Genomic DNA, 20,823 nt, shown 5'->3' with positions numbered 1-20,823 from the left:
TTATGTTATAAACAAGTATTATTAACCAAGTATGGTAATCTTTGAATTTTTAGAGAAAAATTGGGATTCGATCGAGAGTGAGGGAGTCTGATTTCGACTTCGACTTGACTTGACTTGACGTTTTATATATAATTCGTTTTTCAACCTCTATTACCCCTGTGTTACCAATAGACCAGTGGTTTAGTGGTACTAAGTTTATACTTCTCAAAGGAAAAGTAATGCTCAAAGGAAAAGTAATGGGTTCGAGCTTTAGGAGGCATGTCAAACGTCATTTGTCATTTGCAGGCATTTCTAACCTGTTTTCACTCACTGATGGTGGATATTGTAAGAGGCAACACATTTCAATATTTATCATTGCATCGATATACTGCATGATCATTGTTGTAATCTTTATTATTTATTGATTGGAAGGAAAAAAAAAAATTAAAAGAAAAAGAATAATACAGCTTAAATAGAAAAAAAGAAAAAGAAAAAAAAGGGTCGGCGGGAAGAACCAAGCAATTGATCTCGTAATTTCAGTACCAGCCAATGTACCACAAAGATGACAATCAAATTGGCAACATTCACCTAAAACGAGACCTACCGCACAAGTAGTTACAAATTGATGCCACTCTCTCTCAATTTTGTCACTTTTGCGCTCTCGGTGAAAAGGATATAGAACCAAGTAGGGGGTTGCGCTCTCGGTGAAAAGGATATAGAACCAAGTAGGGGGTGAGAGAACATGTCAGCTAAGGTATTGCGTGATAAAACTGAAAATCAACTTTAAAAAATCTTAGGGCAGAGCTTACAGTTTTGAAAACTATTTAATACTGTCAAATTTTTGAATGTTGAATATACTATATCTGCCTGAAAAGTACATAAAATTGAAGTAATAAAAATACTGAATTTACAGATTTATCATCACCTCCATCTTCGACCACCCCCATCAAATTACCATTTTTCCAATCAGATCAGAAGCGGCGATAACCATATCCAACCTTAAAACGAGACTCTATGTGGTGAAAACATGTCTTCCAAGTCTAAATATCAGACTTATCAAATCCGCAGAACAAGCGCATACTAACATTTTTATATATTAGGGAAAATTATTAAATTAGAATTTTTATAAAAGACCTAACAAGATACAGCACGATGACCTCCCATTGAGCCAAGACAATACTATACAGACAACTCAACAGCGAAAAGAGAGAAAATAATGCAAATGAGACATCTGCATCAGAAAACAGCAAAGGATTAGAAATCAGCAAATATATCTCGGAAGAACTAGAGCAGCACCCTTATAAAATCTAAAACTGGCCCAGCTTCGTCTCGGCAAGAGTTTACAACATATGCCAAATTCAGAAGCATTCAAAGCAGAAGGAAAAGAGGCTTCAACTGAAGACCAGATATATTCAACTAGCCTTGCAAATTTTATCCAATCCAGAGGAAACAAATATCAAGTAACTCAACACAACTGCTAAACAGCCTAACGAGCAACAAAAGCAGTTCCAAGAAATGATAGCATCCTCAACAGTTAAATCCCTACTATGGCATAGAAACAACCGGATAAAATGAAAGCATCTTTGACAGATTGGAACCCAACTAGCAATGCTGAACTGATCCAACCACGAAACAATTATCCGGAATCTCAGTAGAACACGCAATTACTTAACGCAATCGACAATTGTCATTCTCTGATTAAATGCCGAGTACAAGAATTTGCAGGCAGATTCTCTGTTGATGCCAGCCTTAATCTGATTGAGGATTCTACTTTTTGTATCGAAGAAGCATAATGCAAGAGTTTTATGTGCACTGGAATGTAAACTTGAATATTAGTTATGGAAATATTGGTTACGCTTACTAGGTGCGTGTCTAGCAAAACATCTCAAACACATGTTGCATACACAATTAAGAAAGTCCGTGTAACATAAATGACGACAAAAGTTTTGACTAACGAACAATGGATGGCCATGATTTTCCCTAATTTGATAGACTAAAAACAGATTAATTTTCTGATTTAATTGGTTAAAGGGATTCCTATTAATAGACACTAGAATTGCTCGCAGGTCTTTGTCATTCCAAACCATTTGCTGATACATGTGTGATCATACAATGTCAATGTTTGTGTTTGTGATCATATCAACAATTTGATTCATTTAAGCAAGGGAAATGGAGATTGTGGAAACTTTTAGGTTGGTTTTTAAATGGTGGAGATAGAGATTTGCAGGGTGGATTTTAATGGCAATGTACTGAGCTGCGGTAGTTTGTGATATCTTGTTGATGCCAGTAATGGCTTAAGATTTAGATGTGGCGGCTGTGGTGTGAAACTGGATCAGTTGCCTGTGATGGTGGTAGATTTAGGTGGATTTTGACGGTTGTGGTAGTGATAGGTTTAGATCGAGTAGCGGTGATGGTGGTGTTAGGTTGGAGAAAGTATATTGCGGAATGGTTTAAATTGGTGATATGGTTGTCACTATGGATAAAAGGGGCTTGGTGGAGTTTTATGATGGTAAAGCATGTTCGAGGTCAATGATAGAGAGTTGGCAGTGGTATAAATTAAAATTTAAGGATCATCGTCTGGTCCAATAGAAAGACGCTTGAGTACTGATTTCACTGACACAAGTTCGAGTCTCAGAGACCAGACCAGAACTGGGTAACATCCATTAGGGAGGGGCCGCCGACACAAGTTCGAGTCTCGGCCAGACCCGGATCCCCACCTGTTTATGCGATCCTTGCGCTTATCCTATGCACTGGTGCAACACAGCTACATCACAATGCAACACAACTACATCACAAAATTCACCACCCATGCAACAATGATCTAACAGTTATGCAACTTAAAGACACGACACCCGTGCAACATATTATATCGTGTTCCAACATTGTAGCAACATTAAATTGAGAATTTAACACATTTACATAGTTGTTGCATTGTCGATTTAAAGTTGTTGCGTTCACGATCTAAAGTTGTTGCATTAGGCATAGGACAGACACATGAAGAAAATGACACAGGAGAGGATCCTCATTCCTCGAATTAGCTAACATCTATTAGGGGGACCGAGGAAGAGGAAGAAATTTCACTCTCAATGAATTATGAATAGACAACGGTTAATATGAGGCTTCGAAAGATTATGCTGCATAAACATGGAAGCAATACAAGCCACTAATAGACAACCTTGATTCGCCATTTATGGATGAAGAAAACTATTTTCTCAATAAATCTACATGTCAGTGAGAGTTATAAAGAATATCACAAACAAACAAACAGATTTTGAGCTAAAGAACTTTCCTTTCTACAGTAAAATCCAAAAGTTCATCTACACAAGATTGATCTATGAATCATGAAAATTAACCCATTTTGAGACTAATAAACACACACGTATCACAATAAAAAATGTTGGTTGATAATTTGGACCACCAAGTTCAACTAACCCACATCAATATTCATAAGATAATGTTTTAATAACAGTTTAAATGGAAATCTATCTAATTTAGGTCCATATCAGAACATACAAATTCATTCGGATTGGGATTTTGATCTGATGACTGGTAAAGGAGGCAGTCGAAGCACAGCTTCCTCGGTCTCTATCGGGTCAGATCTCAGTATCTACAAAAACAGAAACAATTTATGAACATATAAAGCAATATATATATATATATATATAAGTGTGTGTGTGTGTGTATAGAGAGAGGAGAGAATAGTACTGGGTCTTGGAGAATTGGCTTTGTGTCATCCTTAGCTCGCCTGAAAGGGGGTTTATTATCTCTCTTCACTTCGCCTTCAACGCTGTAACTTCTCGCCGAAACGTCCGAAGCTTTCATTTTCCGCTCTCCTATCAAACTGGTTACTCAATTTTGTACAAGGAAAAGCACTTTCAAATTGAAGTTACATCCGAGTTTTTATTTATGAATTTAATTTTCTCAATTCTCAATTTATTTATTTTGTTTAAAAAAATGCAACACCCAATTAGATTGTATTTCTATAAAATAATACAGTGATGGGTAACCAATGTACTTCTGAAAAATCTCTAATATTTAATTTTTGAACAAATAAAAATCTGAATGTTGAAAAGAATAATTAAATGTGGGGTAAATTGTATTGACAAAGTTTTGGTCAATGTCATCTAAACGGGGGGTCAACGATTTTTTTAACAATGGCACCCATGTGATTTCAAATGTCATATTTGCCCATCATTATTTAATTCAATTAATTTATAAAATATCAATCATATTATTTGACAAAACTATCATCATCATTAAGCTTCTTTCTCTACCTTAATCTTTAAACATTTTTTTGTTAGTTCATTTTAGTACATAACTGTCGACACTCCCTCTCTCTATTCCCAATCCCGAACATGGTTGCTTTTTTCTTCATTTTTTTTTTCCCTATTGTGGTGGGTCTAGGCTAGCTATGACTGTTTTTAAATTTTTTTTTACTCTGGTGGTGGTTATTGTGGTACGGTTGTCGTGGTCTCTAGGTTATCAGAGTTGTTCAAAATTTTTATTTTTATTTTTTCTATTGTGGTGGTGGTGGTGGTAGTTTTGGTAGTCTGAGTGTGTTGGTGGTGTTATCTTGGTGTGATGATAGTTTTGGTGGCATTTGACCATATAAGTATGTGTTCGCCATGGTTGTTTTCAATTTTTTTTTTTTTACTGTGGTGTTTGGGTGTGGTAGTGGTGGTTATGGTGGTGTACAGTTATCTGACAATTTTTTTAAAAAAAATTAGTTATTTATTTTTTAATTTTTATTTTTATGGTGTGGTGGTGGTAATGGTGTACAGTTATATGGTTATTTAAAAAATAAATAAATAAATAAATATATATATATATATATATATATATATATATATTTATATTTATGTTGTGGTGGTGGATATGGTGGTCTACAATTATTATTTTTTTATTTTTTATTTTTTTTTTTAAAAAAGTAACTTTCTTTTTTATTTTTTATGTTGTAGTGGTGGTTGTGGTGGTATAAGTATTATTATATATAAACTATATTTATATGTATAAAAGAGATGAAGAGGTTAATTTGGTCCATTAAACTTATTTTGGAGGTTAAATTTGTCATTTTATGATTTAAATGGAATTGTTGACAAGTCAAAGAGTTAAAAAGTAATTTCATATGATTTCAGATGTTTGGAGGAGTGTCAATGCACATTTTTGAAATTTCATGGGGGTGTCAATGTAAAAAGAGCCACTGATCGTCCGCTGAGTGACGTTGACCAAAACCCCAGGGGTGTCAGTGCAATTTATCCTTAAATGTGAAATGACTAAAATATCTTCTTTTTTTCTTTTCTTTTTTCCTTTTTTTTTTTTTTCTTTTCTTATATATAAGGACATTATTGAGAGAGAAAAATGTATTTTTGAACTTTTATATCTTAAAAATGTCATGTATAATGTACATTACTAAATTTGTAATCAAACAGTGGCCTCAAGCCATTTTTTGATCATTTTTTCAAACCTAATGCAGTTATACATCCAAAAAAAACTTTAGAGATAATATTTACTCAAAATTTAAACATTATGAGTGTTTTTCTTATTTTGTTCAATAATAAATATAGTATCAATTCTATGTGAAACTATTAGTATGAAATATTTGTATCTCCTAACATTAAAATAATAAGAATAATACAGAATAATATATAATAATAATAAAAAAATAAAAATTACCAAATTTGATATGATTTCTTTGTTTTAAATGAAGAGGTTGAGAATTCGAGTCCCACTATCACATATTGTGACAATGAGTGTGTGTGATTAGATATTTTTATGTTAATGGGATTAGTTTTATTATTATTGGTCCAATTAACTATGTCAAACAAATGTACAAATATCGAAAGTTTTTTATACTTGCACATATTAGATTTATTTATACAAATAATTGCCAAAAAAAAGACTTTGGAAGCTGACTTTTTGACCAAACTTTATATTTTGGCGCTAGTACACCAAGTCTGGTTGGATGTGACTTGGATCATCAAATTGTTAAAAATGGGATAGACAATGACGTTTTAAATTGTTTTTAGGGTAACATGCAAAAAAAAATAATAATAAAAAAAAATAAATAAATAACCTACAACTATTAGTCTTTTGTAAATAATTCTCTTGAATTAAAAATTATCACAAACTATTGATTTGTTATAATTAAAGAGAAACTTATGGCAAAAAATTATTTTACTCTTTCTCATTATATTTGTCATTTCTTATTAAATAATTTTTATTATTTTTTCTCTTATATAAATATGAATTATACTATTTACCTTAATTTTACTATTAGTATCAATTTATCCTAAAAATAAATTTTTTAAAAAAACATATGGATTTGTAATTACCATTTTTTTAAATGATTAACTTATCATTAAAAATTAATTATTTATAATAAAACTTATCCTACCCTGTTTAAATTTTTTTACCATAGAAAAATACCTTTTTTCATACAATATATTTACAAAAAATTAATAGATTACTTAAATAAAAAATATATTCTTTTTCATGTAATATATTCATGAAAAAATAAGAAATTAATTAAATTAATTATCTAATTAAGATTTTTATTTAAACAATTAATTTAAAAAATCAAAGGTAAATTTATGCAAAATTAATGGAGAGTATGTCATCAAATTAGTATGAATTTTTTTTATAAATTATTTTAATAAGAAGAATAGAGTAATTGTAATTCAATAAGAAAGGACATTATGGTCATTTCATTAAATATAGTGTAGGCATTTTGCAATAAAATGTGATAGGTCAGGGGTTATTATGCACAAAATATAATTTAGGAGGGTTATTTATAAATTCAAACATAGTTCAAAAAGGTTTTTTTTTTTTTTTTACACTTTAACCTTGATTTATGAAAAGATGCAAGACCCTGGCAGTAATTTTCCAAAATAAAGTATTTAGAGCATCCACACCGAGCTAGGGGAATGCCCTTTCCGTGAGCCAAAAGGCCCAGTAGCGCTTCACTAGCCTAGCGGAAAATGGTCGGGTCCACAAGGGCTCGTGGCTGGCTCACGATATTCTGCAAGCCCAAGCCCAATTGCTGTAAAAAATATCTTATTTGCAACCAAAATGGCGTCCTTTTTGGGGGAGCTTTTTTCTTTTGTTTTGAAATCAGCCAGCAACTGTCAATTAACAATGCCACAAGGCACGGTTTGGCTGCAAGTTTTTTCGGAAAAAACCAAAAAATGGGTTATTTTGAGCTTTTTTTTAATATATATATATATATATATATATATATATATATAAAATTAATTAATTAAATAAAAAATATATTGTTTAGGCACTATTTGTCCAAAAAAAAATTGATTTGGGCAAAAAATAAATTAAAAACCCTTTTATTTTTTATTTTTTCCCTTTAAAAATTAATTTTTTTTTTTTACTTTTTTGTTTTAAATTTTAAAATTCTACCGCAAAAGGTGCATTTAGCCGTTAAGGCAATGTTTGGCTGACACCAATAGTTCCTTGACAGCATAATTTAAAACAAAAAGTTAAAAAAATCAAATATTTTTAACTTTTTAAAAAAAAAAAAATTTAAATTTAAAATTCATTTTCTTATTCGCATAGGATTTTGCAATCCTTAATCTATTTATTTCCTTATTCTAATTCAGGATATTGTATTTAAGTTATTTGTAATTATATTGTTTAATTTATTTTTATTGTCTTTTTTTTTAATCCATAATGGATAATGTATTGTTTAAAGGTATAATATCAATCCTAACTTTTTAAATAATTTGCAAAGATATTGTTTGATTGAAAAATATTGTCGTTGAGAAACAATTTAATCATTTTTAATCTTAAAATATCATTACATAATAAAAATTATAGTACACGAAATGTCATAACATATTAAAAGCAAACAAAACGCAACATAAATTAAACGTCTTCATCACCATAGCGGTTCCACAAAATTTTCATTAAATGATTCCTCAACCACATATTTGTCTCTCTATTGTGAATCTGAAGCTGGCGAAAGAAGATGTGTGCTGCTAAAACCAATGGACATTGACTTAAAGTGGGAATCGGGATTGCCTCCTCCAGTGGTAGAGTCCATTTTTCCAACATTTGTGTGACACTCATCTTCAATGATCATATTGTGAAGGATGATGCACGTTTTCATTATGAGGCGTAAGTCAACTTTCTCCCAGTAATGCACTAGCCCTTGCGTTATTGTCCACTTGATCTGCAATATCGCAAAAGCCTATTCCGCATCTTTCCTGCATGTCTCTTTCTTGTCTTTGAGCAAACAATTTTTCTTTTCCAGTGGTTGGGTGCAGGATGGTCTGCATTAAAGTTACCCACTTATGGTATATACCATCAAACAGGTAATACCCCATTCTATAGTGATGTTTATTCACCACGTAATTAACCAGCGGCAATTAGCCATTGACGATACCGTTGAATATCGGGGAATGATCCAACACATTTATATCATTGTGGGAACTCGGCATTCCAAAGAATGTATGCTAGATTCATAGATTTTGTGAGGCAACTGCTTCCAATATGATAGTATTCTTATTAGAGCGTCCCCTTTGTATCTTGTGCCATCCACTGTGCAATTCTTCCACTCCCAGTGCATATAGTCGATAAAACCAAGCATACCCGGAAATCCTCTCTGCTTCCTTTCTTGAAGCAGCCGTGCTATGTCAGCTTCATTGGCTAGGTGCATAAACTCCTCACATATACAGCAACAATAACATTACAAAATGCCTTCAAGCATTTAATGGCAGTGCTCTCGCCGATTTTAATATATTCATTATAGTGATCGGCTGCATAACCATATGCGAGTATACGAACAACAGTTATCATCTTCTGTATAGAAGACAACCCCAAATGACTAGTTGCATCCCTTTTTTGGACAAAGTAGTTGCCATAAGCTTTGACATCTAAGAAGTTCTCGTTGCATCCTAAATCGTCTGTGAAAGTACTTCGGTGGATATGTGCAATTCTCGTCGAAGTAGTATGTTGGAAACAGAAATAATTCAGCCAAGATATAGCCAAAATTTCAGGGATATCATAGCTGTAAATATGTAAAATTAGTCATTGCCTACAAAAATAAGAAAGTTTAAAATTAAATTAGAATCAGTAGTTAATTAGTTCCTATTTTTATGCCTTGTGTAACCTATTTGTATAGATGTCGTGTACATTATCAAATGAAGAAAGAAGAAATATTCCTTTCAATAGTTTTCTCTGTTTTTATGGTATTAGAGAAAGGACTTAATCTCTGACTCTTCCCAAAACCCTAGAACCTGTTAGATGTTATTCACCATGTCAAAAACTACATCCGGATCCACCACTTCCAAAACAACCCTGCTGAATACCACAGAAACCCATGCCTTTAACTCTGATTTTCACTCCGTCCAAATCACCAACATTAAACTGAATGGTGATAATTTTTTGCGATGGTCTCAATCTATCCGAATGTACGTTCGGGGACGAGGAAAGATTGGATACCTGACAGGAGATAAGAAGGTACCGACGAAAGAAGATTCAGCATATGCTACCTAGGATGCTAAAAATTCCATGGTCACGAGATGGCAGGTGAATTCCATGGAAGAAGACATCAGTTCCAACTACATGTGTTACCCAACAGCCAAAGAACTCTGGGAGAATGTAAACTAGGTGTATTCGGATTTGGGAAATCAGTTCCAAATACATGAATTGATAATAAAACTTGGAGAAATTCATTAAGGAAAGGATAGTGTCACCAAGTATTTTAATTCTCTAAAGAGGTTGTGGCAAGATCTAGACATGTTCAATGACTATAAGTAGAAATCACCAGAAGACTGTAATCACAATAAAAAGGTGATGGAAGACCATTGAATCTACAAGTTCTTAGCCGGTTTAAACATTGAATTTAATGAAGTCAGGGGGAGAATAATTGGTCACCAACCTCTGTCTTCTATCGGTGAAGTCTTTGCCGAAGTTAGAAAGGAAGAAAGTCGCAGGAACGTTATGCTTGGAAAAAAGGGAGTTGCTGCACCTGTCGAAAACTCAGCTATGATTGCATCAGATGTAAGTGAAAACAAGGCCTTTACCAATAATCAACGAAGGCAGAATAAAAAGCCTCGGGTGTGGTGTGATTACTACAATAAACCACGCAATACCCGAGAAAACTATTATAAGATCCATGGGAAGCCTGCAAATTGGAAGAGCAGCAAGCCAAATGACAGACCAACTCATGCATCCTTCTATGCAAATGAAGCTGAGGCGAGTCTGTTCAGTAAAGAGCAGATGGTTCATCATCTTCTAAACTGCTAAAGTCCAATTCTTTATCCGATACTCCTAGTCAGTGGCGGAGCCATTTTCACTATGTAGGTCTCTACTGCCCCTCGCCCCCCCCCCCCCCCCCCCCCAAAAAAAAAAAGGAAAAAAAATTCAATTGCCCTCTAACCAAACACGTTTTCCGTTTCTTTTGGTCGGTTAGTCCCAACGTTTTTAACTCTTTATTTTCTTTTTTCGTAACTTCCGTTTCTTTTGGTCCACTTTTTGAGTTTTTATTTTCTTGTTTTTAGTGATTTTCTCTCTCCTTGGCTCTCACACTTTTTTGGCCATTCTCTATTTGTATCTCACTATTATCTTTCATTTTTGTTCTTCTGATCTAGAATTGTGAGCGCAGTTTGGCATGAGGATATATGATTGTGAGCGCAATCCGGTATCAGATTATATATATCATTTTTTACCCTTTCATTTGTTTTTCGTTTCCAGATCATCAATTTTGTGATTATTTTGCCTTTTATTTTCAGATCAATAAACACGAGCATTGCATTATATCACACCGGATTGAGGTATGATGTTTAGGGATGCAAATGAACCGAACCGCTCATGAACAGTTCGAGCTCGGCTCGTTAAAAGCTCGGCTCGTGTTTATTCATTTAGTAAACGAGCCGAGCTCGAGCTCAATTTCTAGGCACGTTTAGTAAACGAATCGAGTTGGAACATCATTGAGCTCGACTCGTTATGCTCGTGAACAAGCTCGTTAAGGCCCATTTGTATTTATCATTTTATACTAAAAAAGTGTAGCCCAAATCAGTATAAGTTTGGCCCAACTCCCATCAATTCATTAATAAGGCCCAAAAATTATATAATTCATCAGCCCAACATCCAAATCAAATTTAATCTCAACCACTAGACTTCAATACATCTCAACCGTTGGTTCTGTTAAGAGATGAAATAAACCTAGAACTAGATGTCTCCAGCGGTAGGACTTCTTCTTCAGACTTCAGTTATGTCGCAAGATCTCACCTACAGCTCTCCTAATGCAACACAGAACTCTCCCTCCTAAACAGATCTTAACGTTCAGCAGTGCAACATATATGTAGATCAAGTTGATTGTGTGTAAAGAGTTGATAAAACATTGTAAGCTTTGATTTTATCTTGAAAATATGTTTTATATATATATATATATATATATATATATATATATTTATATATATATATATTTATTTATTTATTTATTTCTAATTGGAGATGGAGCTTCGATAAATTTCTTTCTTGTTGACGATGATTGGATTTTATGGAAGAAATTAGCATGATTTCTTGAATCGGTAGTAACGATATATGTAATCGATCCGAGCCACACCGAACCGAGCCTGAGTTTATCAAATTTCTGCCGAGCTCGAGCCCGAGCTTGGCTAGGCGAAGCTCGCCCGAGCCCGAGCACTTCTCTGAAGTTGACTAGTCGAGCCCGAGCAAGCCAAAACTCGGCTTGGCTCGGTTCATTTGTAGCCTTAATAATGTTTATCTCCATTTCTTAGTTTATCAATTTTTGATATTAATTTCTTAAAAATATATATATTAATTTTACTCCTTTTTTTTTTTTTTTTTTTTTTTTTGGTGTTCCGATATATAGATTTTGAGTTTTTTTATTTTTATTTTTTATTTTTTCAGATCTATCATTTTGAGCTTAACAAAAATAAGCAGTGAATCTCAAGAATCACACCGAACTAAGATACTCCGAATGATGTTTCTCTTTGTTTATCAGTCTATCAAACTTCAATATTAATTTCCTAAAAAATAGATTAATTTTCACTCTTTTAATTTCTTTTTCATTTTTATATCTATCAAATGCTGGAGAATTAAAAATTGGTGGGGGTAGACTCCATGAAAGGAAAGTACACCACTGAATGTGTTTACACAACTAAATACTAACATTTCTAACACATGAAAGAAAAAAGAAAAAAAAAAAAAAAACACTACTACATTGAAAGAAAAGAAACGAAAAGGTTCACCACTAAAGTGAGTTCTTATCACACATGCAATTGCGTTTGTTAGGAAAGTTTAATGAATATAAAAAAATATGAATAGTAAATTATTTTTGGCGTAAATTAGTCTTATGGAATTTTTCTTACAAGTTTGGCCTCCGTCCCACGGTATCCTGGCTACACCCCTATTCCTAGTGGTTCCATTGCACAAACAAGTAGCAATCCTAATGCTCTATCCTGTAGTCAAAATCCTGCCCCTTTGATCATTGATTCAGGGGTATCTGATCACATGACCTCTTCTTCTTATTTATTCAATACTTATTTATCTTGTTCTGGAAGCGAAACCATTAGGATTGCCGATGGTAGTTTCTCACCTATTGTAGGAAAAGGTCAAATTAAAAATTTCAGCAAATATAACTCTTAAATCTGTCCTTCATGTTCCTAAACTAGCCTGAAATTCGTTTTTTGTTAGTAAATTATCCAAAGACTCTAACTGTCGTGTTGTTTTCTTTGACTCTCATTGTGAATTTCAGGATCAGAACTCGGGGAGGATGATTGGCAGTGCTAGAATGGTCAATAGTCTTTACTATTTGATGATAATCTATTCAAGAATAAGACAGCTCAAGGTTATAGTAGTAGTATTAGTTCAATTTCTGCTCATGAACAAATAATGCTTTGGTATCTTAGACTAGGATATCTTAGTTTTCCATATCTTAAACATTTGTTTCCTAATTTGTTTAAAAATTTGGAGCATTCTTCATTTCAATGTGAAAGTTGTTATTTATCTAAAATCCATCGAGCTACTTATCCTGCAAAACCATACCGTACTTCTAAATCATTCTATTTGATTCACAGTGATGTATGGGGTCCTTCCAAGGTCATTAACATGACTGATAAAAAATGGTTTGCGACTTTTATAGATGATTACACTCAACTCTGCTAGGTTTATTTAATGAATGACAAATCTGAAGTAAAAAATATGTTTTAAGACTTTTACAAGATGGTTGAAAATCAATTTCAATAAAAAATTAATTTATTTTGTTTTGATAATGGAAAAGAGTATTTCAATGAATATCTAGGGAGAAGAAAGATAGTTTGCATCAATCCACCTGTTGTGACACTCCTCAACAGAACGGCATTGCCAAAAGGGAAAATAAACATTTACTTGAAGTGGCCCGTGCCATAATGTTTTATATGCACGTTCCAAAATATTTATGGGGAGATGTAATTTTGACAGCATCCTATTTAATTAACAGAATGCCTACACGTGTTTTGCAATATGTCACACCTCTAGATTATTTCAAAAAAAAAACATTTCCTAGATGAAGAATTAATTCAGATTCGCCATTAAAAAATTTTTGATGCATTGTTTTTGTTCATATACCCAACAAATTTCGATCTGAACTTAATCCGAAAGTAGAGAAATGTGTTTTCATAGGATATGCCTCAAACAAAAGAGGATAGAACTGTTATAATCCTCAAACAAAGAAAATTCTTATGAGTATGGATGTCTCTTTTCTAGAAAATCAATCTTATTTTCTCAAAAATTGTCTTCAGGGTAAGACAGAGAGAAAAGAAGAAAATTTTTGGGAGACAAATTCGGATCCCTTACCAAATCCTATTCTCTTATCTCCTTCCCTTGTCTTTGAAAAACAAATACAGAAACAGGGTGTTCAAGATATGGAAAACGAAGGAAATTCGAGCCGATTTTTTCCAAACATAAATGGCTTGAAAGCAAGGGGAGAAATACTACAAAAGGAACAGATTGATCCAGAACCTGAGTTTTTTATTTATGCTCAGAAAATGTCTTAACAAAAGAGTAAAGACCAACCAACCATTCTACCACAAAGTCAATCAGAATCTCTGGAGAAAAGTCCCTCGAACAGCTTAGATAATATTAATCCTAATCTTGTTCCTCTATCTGCCTCTACTCCATCTTTATCTCTTTCGATTGTTTTACGTAGTGTTATACTCATAGATTGTGATCTCCTTATAGCCATTAAAAAGGAATCCGAAGTGTACCCAACATCCCATTACAAAATATTTATCCTATAATAAACTTTCTAATGGTCATAGAGTATTTACTTCTAAAATATCTAACCTGCTTGTTCAAAGAACTATTAATGAAGCCTTGGGTGATCCGAATTGGAAGTTAGCAAATATGGAAGAGATAAATGCTCTGGAAAGGAATGGTACTTGGAAGTTAGTGAACCTACTTGAGGACAAGAAGACCATAGGGTGAAAATGGGTATTTACGATGAAATACAAAGCTTATGGTAGCATGGAGAGGTATAAGGCGAGACTCGTGGCAAAAGAGTTTACACAAACCCTCAGAATTGACTACCAAGAAACCTTTGCTCTGGTTGCCAAGATGAACTCAATTCAGGTTTTACTATCCTTGGCCGTGAATTACAACTGACCCTTACATCAATTAGATGTAAAAAATTCCTTCTTAAACAGAGATCTAGAAGAAGAAGTATATATGAGCCTACCTCCAGGTTTTGAGAAGAAGTTTGGTAATGGTAAATATAAAGTCTGCAAATTAAACAAGTCCCTATACGGCCTCAAGCGATCCCTAAGAGCATGGTTTGAACGCATTAGAAAGGTTATAAAAAACCTTGGTTACTATCAAAGTCAAGCAGACCATATTATGTTCTATAAACATTCAAGAGAAAGTAAAGTAAATATCTTGATTGTTTATGTGGATGACATAATCTTAACAGGTGATGATAGTGCCGAGCTAGAAAGATTAAAGAAGGAACTTGCTAAAGATTTCGAGATAAAAGACATGGGAGCATTGAAATATTTTCTCGAAATGGAGTTCGCTAGGTCCAAGGAGGTTATCTTTGTCACTCAACACAAATACACACTTGACTTGCTCGACGAAAAGGTATGCTTGGATGTAAAGTAGCTGAAACACCACTCAAGCCTAACTTGAAACTACAGCATGCTAAAATTGAATACGTGGCGAATATAGAACAATTGCAAAGACTTGTTGGAAGATTAATCTATTTATCTCATACACGTCCCAATATAGCATTCGCAGTAAATAGAGTCATCCAATTCATGCATTCACCAAGACATGAACACTTTGAAGCAGCGTACAGAATCCTAAGGTATCTAAAAAGAACTCCTGGTAAATGACTGTTATATAAAAAATAAGGGCATCTTCAGGTTGAAGTCTATACAGATGCGCATTGGGCTGTAGCATTACTGATCAGAAATCTACCTTAGGCTATTGTACCTTCGTTAGAGGGAATTTGGTTACTTGGCGAAGCAAAAAACAGAACGTAGTGGTTAAAAGTAGTGTAGAAGCTGAATTTAGATCAGTTGCTCGTGGAATTTGTCAAGTTTTATGGATCAGAAGGTTACTAGAAGACTTAAAAATTTTGAGTACTTCACCAATGAAAGTGTATTGTGACAACAAGGCAGCAATTGCAATTGCTCATAATCCTATCCTTCCCAACAGAACTAAACATGTGGCAATTGACAAGCACTTTATCAAAGAGAAGCTTGAGAAGGGATTAATCTGCATGTCTTATATACCCACCACCGAGTAGATTACAGATGTTCTTACAAAGGGATTACACAAAAGACAGTTTAACTACTTAATTGGCAAGCTAGCCATGGAAGACATATTTAAGCCAGCTTGAGGGGGAGTGTCAGAAACAGAAATAATTCAGCCAAGATATAGCCAAAATTTCATGGATATCATAGCTGTAAATATATAGAATTAGTCAATGCCTATGGAATAAGAAAGTTTAAATTTAAATTAGAATCAGTAGTTAATTAGTTCCTATTTTTATGCCTTGTATAACCTATTTATATAGATGTTGTGTACTTTATCAAATGAAGAAAGAACAAATATTTCTCTCAATAGTTTTCTCAGTTTTTATAGTATTTCATTAGCTGATAGTGGCTTCCCTCTCGGTTACAATGAATGTACATCTTCTTATTATGAACTTGAAATACTTGTTCAACTATCTCTGGCCTCACTGAATTCATAATCTCATAGAATTCGTCTTAACCCTGTTGAATCAACGCGACAATAGAGTCATCTTCTGAAGAGTATGACGAGGAAATGAAGAATTACAGTATGCGAAAGGAAAAACTTGTGATGACAAAACCATTGGAATTTCAAAATTGAAGGAGATAGATAATGATATTTTGCTACTGATAGGGGAAAATAAACTTAACCTACCTTGACCAGCCACCAAACCTCTTCGACATATTTTGTTATCAAAGATAACGATTTTCATCGGATAAGAATGATGACATTTCTTATCCAGGATAATAAAAGACGGCGTGGTTCAACAGGGTAAGGATAACCTTGGCACAATTTGATAAAGTCAAAGGAGTAAATTATATCCCCAACAAATCTGGCAATAAACGGATCTCCTTTAATCTCGCACAAGCGGATGATAAGGGAGACCTCAACCATCGACATCGGCGGAACCAATTTGGTTCCAATCGACAGCCATAAATAGGGCACCAAGCCATTAAAGAAGGTACGAGAAAAAAGCCCTAAAGAGAATATACATAATTATTATGTGATACAATTACAAGTATTAACTTGATCGTCAGAGAGTTCTCGGCTAGCACCCTATCGGTGCCATTCGAGGTGACGTCCCTTCGTTTTGTAGGTAAACGCCGTCATTCTGAGTCACGAGGATTTTAGCATCAACAGCTGGCGCCGTCTATGGGAACGATTAGTTCTCTGAAGAAATAATAATCCTGACGCGACTTGGCTCGGATGGTAAGATGAAAGTTTTCGATCATGGAAACCGTCCCAAAGTCATCAGTTGACAATGGGTTTCTATGTTTTTATATAAGGACGGGTTTCTACATCATTATTACCCTTCCATCATATTGGGGGCAAAACGGTGGGTTGCGTGATGCCACCCAGTGTACGATGACAATAATCAAAATTTGGCACGTCAACCTAGGCAGTCCAATGTGGTGTTATCCATCTAGTGATGTTTGGTTCCCTCACTACTGAGGTTTGGTAGTCTAAGACTAAACTCTATCTCATATCTAGCAGCAGCCAACTACCAAGGCCTGATCATTGAAGACTAAGGTTTAGTCCTTCTACGCCTACATAAATGAGTAGGTCTCCACCCATCAAGAAGATCACTACCAACAAAGGGGTCTCTACCTACTAGTAAAGCCTTCGCCTACTAGATGACAGTCGTCACCTCTTTTCTTTTGCAGGAATTGCCTATCGACTTCAAATTATGTAGAATTTTGGAATGATAATCCATTGCAGGTTAATTTTCAGTAATCATTTCTAACACAATCTAATATTTTTAGATAACTGTAAATTGTTGCAGCACCAGGCACCCCGTCCGCTGTATAAACGTCTATAGAATGGGTCATCACCCAAGATCCCACCATTGGGGGCAGAATAGTGGATCACACAATATCAATCGTCGATCTACATATGATAACAAGGTTTAGACGATTGACGCACCAACCTTGGTACATTGAGCTAGCCGGGTTTCTAGTTTCTCTCCTTTAGCGACTCCTCGGGGGCACTAGTCATCTAAGACCCGTGCTCGATCCTCTGAAACCATAACCTGTCACATACACTTCAAATTTGACGGGTCACTACCACCATAGCCACAAAGCAAGGCAAGCATAAAGGATAAGTCCACGAAAGTGAAAAACTTTGACTCCCTTATTAAAGGGCAAACATATAAGAGATCGTTCTTCAGCCAAAACGATAAGACATATCGTAAGGAGGACTCAGATAAGTATATCGATTAATAATTGTCTTACAACTGGAATTAGCCTTATCAAGTCATTCAAAATAAAGACTGGGGGTATCTCAATTCATCATTTTATATGGAGGGGACAAGAAGCCGACTACTCCTTCTACACAGAAAGGTAAGTGTGGAGGGAAAAAAAACCACGCCAATCGCAAAACACTACGTGGCGGCAAAAGGCAGCCCACAACCAAGTTAAAAAAGCTAGAAGCCCACAATCAGATATAAGCCTAGCAAAGGAAGGCCTACTTAATACAAAGGCTAAATGGACAGGCCCAATCTTGACAAGGCCTAAACTCCATAACGCCTGAAATAATGTTAAATGCATGATCTATAGGCATAATTACCCACGTTTGGGAATAAAAGCCAAGAAACGACTCCATGTAAATTCCTAAGCAAAAATACTTATAAATAGAGCATGAATAAAGGTGAAGAGCATCGAACTCTCAATATTACAACTATCTCAAAGATTTGCCTGTTCCCTTCTTGATTTTTCCTGTGTGTTCTCCATAATTGATCTCTTTAGGTGTTCGGGTATAAAAAATTGCACCCACACTTTGGCGCCGTTTGTGGGAAGCTCAATACAAAAAGTCTGTTCCCTATCCCTTGCATACAACATCACTTCGGAATGGCAACAGAGCCAGACACTGTTCAACCGCAGCAACAGGAGACCATGCAGAAGATACGCGAAGAAATGCAAGCGCAACTGGACGTCCTGCGACAAACAAATGAAGCCAGCACTGAGCAAATCAATATGCTAAGGCAGGGTCAAGAAACCAGCGTGGCATAAATTAGCACTCTGCGCAAAGAAAACGAAAGACTCCGAGGCAACACTCAGCAGAATGAACAGTCGAACAACCCTCGGCCCGAACGTCGGAACGAAGATCCCCCCATGGAGCCAGGCAATGATAATCTAACTCACCAACAGAAGGCTCCACGCCAACAGCTCAATGGAACGCTGGAGGACATCAACGATGCCGCAAGTCAATCCCGCACCTTAGGGAACTCCAATATTGGGGGGCCTCTAGTCACCAAAGCCCATTCATTGGATGACGTGGATTCAGGTAGAAAAGAAGTGTGGACCCCAGCAGCTGATCAGTCGTCTTCGGGGAACGACTTTATCACCAGGCTCGGGAAAGAAATGGACGAACGAATCAATGGGCTGAAGGCCCAAATACCCGAAGACATGGCGAGAGAATTCACTGCATCAACAGTGAAAACCTCTTTCACAGATAAGATAGAACGGGTCGCAAGACCCAAGAAATTCACAATGCCCAAGTTCATCAAATTAAATGGAATTGGAGATCCCCTCCAGCATCTCAACCACTACACTCAGGAAATGACACTAGAGGCTCACAATGATCTATTCATGTGCAAAATATTTCCATCCAGCCTGACGGGGGTGGCCCTAGAGTGGTTCAAGAATCGCCCGTGCAAGTCGATCCCAAACTTCGAGTCACTATGCGTCATGTTCTTGGCCCAGTATTGTGGAAATAAGAAACAGAAGAAAACCTTCCTCACCCGATTCAACATGGAGTCTTCGAGCATACCAGATTGTAATCAAGACACAGCCATAGAAGCGTTGAAGATAGCCATGGTGCAAAGCTCACGTTTCCATTCTTCTCTGGTGAAGAAGACCCCAACTAACATGTCAGAGCTGAATTCGTGGGCACTAAACTATATCAGACTTGAAGAAAATGAAGTAACTAGATAGTAGAGAGCGACACTGGTCACAGTAAAGAATCGGCCGAAGAAGCGATCAAGTATCCCGAAGGCCCATCAGGAACCCTCCGCTATTGAGGGACGAGCCCCTGAAAAGAAATCCCGAACAACCGAAAGAGTCACGCCACTCAAAGTAACACTGGCCAGACTGTACCAAGAGACCAAGGCAAGAAACATCTTCCAGATCCCACCACCAATCAGACAGCCAATGGAGCAAAGAGACCAGAGTAAACACTGCGCATTCCACAGTGATTTTGGTCGCCTAACCAATGATTGCAGGAGCTTGAGAAGACAGGTGGAAGCGTTAATAGCCAAGGGCGAGTTAACTGAGTACTTGATTACCCCGGGGCAACCAAGGCAGTTAGATCGAGCCCGAGCAATTCCAAAAGCTGCGGTAGAGAGCCATCCTATTTGGGTAATTAACACAATTCATGGCCGTCTGGAAGAAGACGAGCAATCGGGAAATTCCTACAGGATCCAGCTCAAACAAGCCCATAAGTTGCGGAGGATTGGGGAAATCAATACCGTTGACTGCAAACCCAATCCAGTACAAGTTTCTTTTCATAAAGATGATCTTAGAAGGGTGCAACACCCGTACGAAGACCTATTAGTAGTTAGTTTACTAGTGGCCAACTGTCTGGTCAGATGAGTACTGATTGACCCCGGCAGTAGCACCAATATCATCACAAAGTGGACATTCGATCAGTTAAAATTAGCCACAGACCAGATTCGTCCCACTAAAAGCCCTTTGGTAGGATTCGATGGAAGAAGAGTGGAGCCCACAGGTGTGATCACGTTATCAGTCACTACTGCTAAAAGATCTCTGAAAGAGAACTTCGTGATTGTGGATATTCACCCGACCTACAATTTGCTAATGGGTCGAGGATGGATCCACCGCATGGAAGGAGTCCCATCTGCTACCACACGACGGTTTATCCTTCCGATAAGGATAAGAAATCGCTGAAATAGCAATTACCGAGCTCTTCCCTTCCAAAAGAGACGGAGGAACCGGAAGAAGAGCATTTTACTGCAGAACCCCTAGAAGCCATGCAGATAGTCGCAGGGGACGAGTGCAAGCTGACCTACATAGGGACTCTCCAGTCAGTTCAAGAAAAGGAGGAACCGGCAGAAATCCTAAGGAAGAATGCAGACATCTT

At 35.8% G+C, this 20,823-nt stretch overlaps 3 protein-coding genes across 3 annotated transcripts; 2 read left to right on the top strand and 1 right to left on the bottom strand.

Annotated features, from left to right (window-relative positions):
- Positions 1–3,359: 3,359 nt before the first annotated feature.
- On the bottom strand, positions 3,360–3,870 carry LOC132271468 (uncharacterized). The gene is made up of 2 exons (XM_059772851.1): positions 3,685–3,870; positions 3,360–3,586 (listed from the first exon to the last, which is right to left on the bottom strand). The coding sequence occupies exons 1-2, from the start codon at positions 3,799–3,801 to the stop codon at positions 3,497–3,499; spliced, it is 207 nt and encodes a 68-aa protein (XP_059628834.1). The 5' UTR covers positions 3,802–3,870; the 3' UTR covers positions 3,360–3,496.
- A 14,966-nt stretch (positions 3,871–18,836) lies between these two features.
- On the top strand, positions 18,837–19,658 carry LOC132270115 (uncharacterized). Its single transcript, XM_059771322.1, has one exon. It carries the CDS (start codon positions 18,837–18,839, stop codon positions 19,656–19,658), a length of 822 nt encoding a protein of 273 aa, XP_059627305.1.
- Positions 19,659–19,874: 216 nt separating this feature from the next.
- Positions 19,875–20,315, top strand: LOC132270114 (uncharacterized). Its single transcript, XM_059771321.1, has one exon. The coding sequence runs from the start codon at positions 19,875–19,877 to the stop codon at positions 20,313–20,315; it is 441 nt and encodes a 146-aa protein (XP_059627304.1).
- Positions 20,316–20,823: the final 508 nt, after the last annotated feature.

This window comes from Cornus florida, unplaced genomic scaffold (assembly GCF_030987335.1).
Source record: "Cornus florida cultivar Cherokee Brave unplaced genomic scaffold, ASM3098733v1 CherokeeBrave_3.0.0_Hap2_Chr08, whole genome shotgun sequence".
In the NCBI taxonomy this organism is placed as follows: Eukaryota; Viridiplantae; Streptophyta; class Magnoliopsida; order Cornales; family Cornaceae; genus Cornus; species Cornus florida.
Note: the sequence above shows the minus strand (reverse complement) of the source record. Positions and strands in the feature narration are given on the sequence as shown.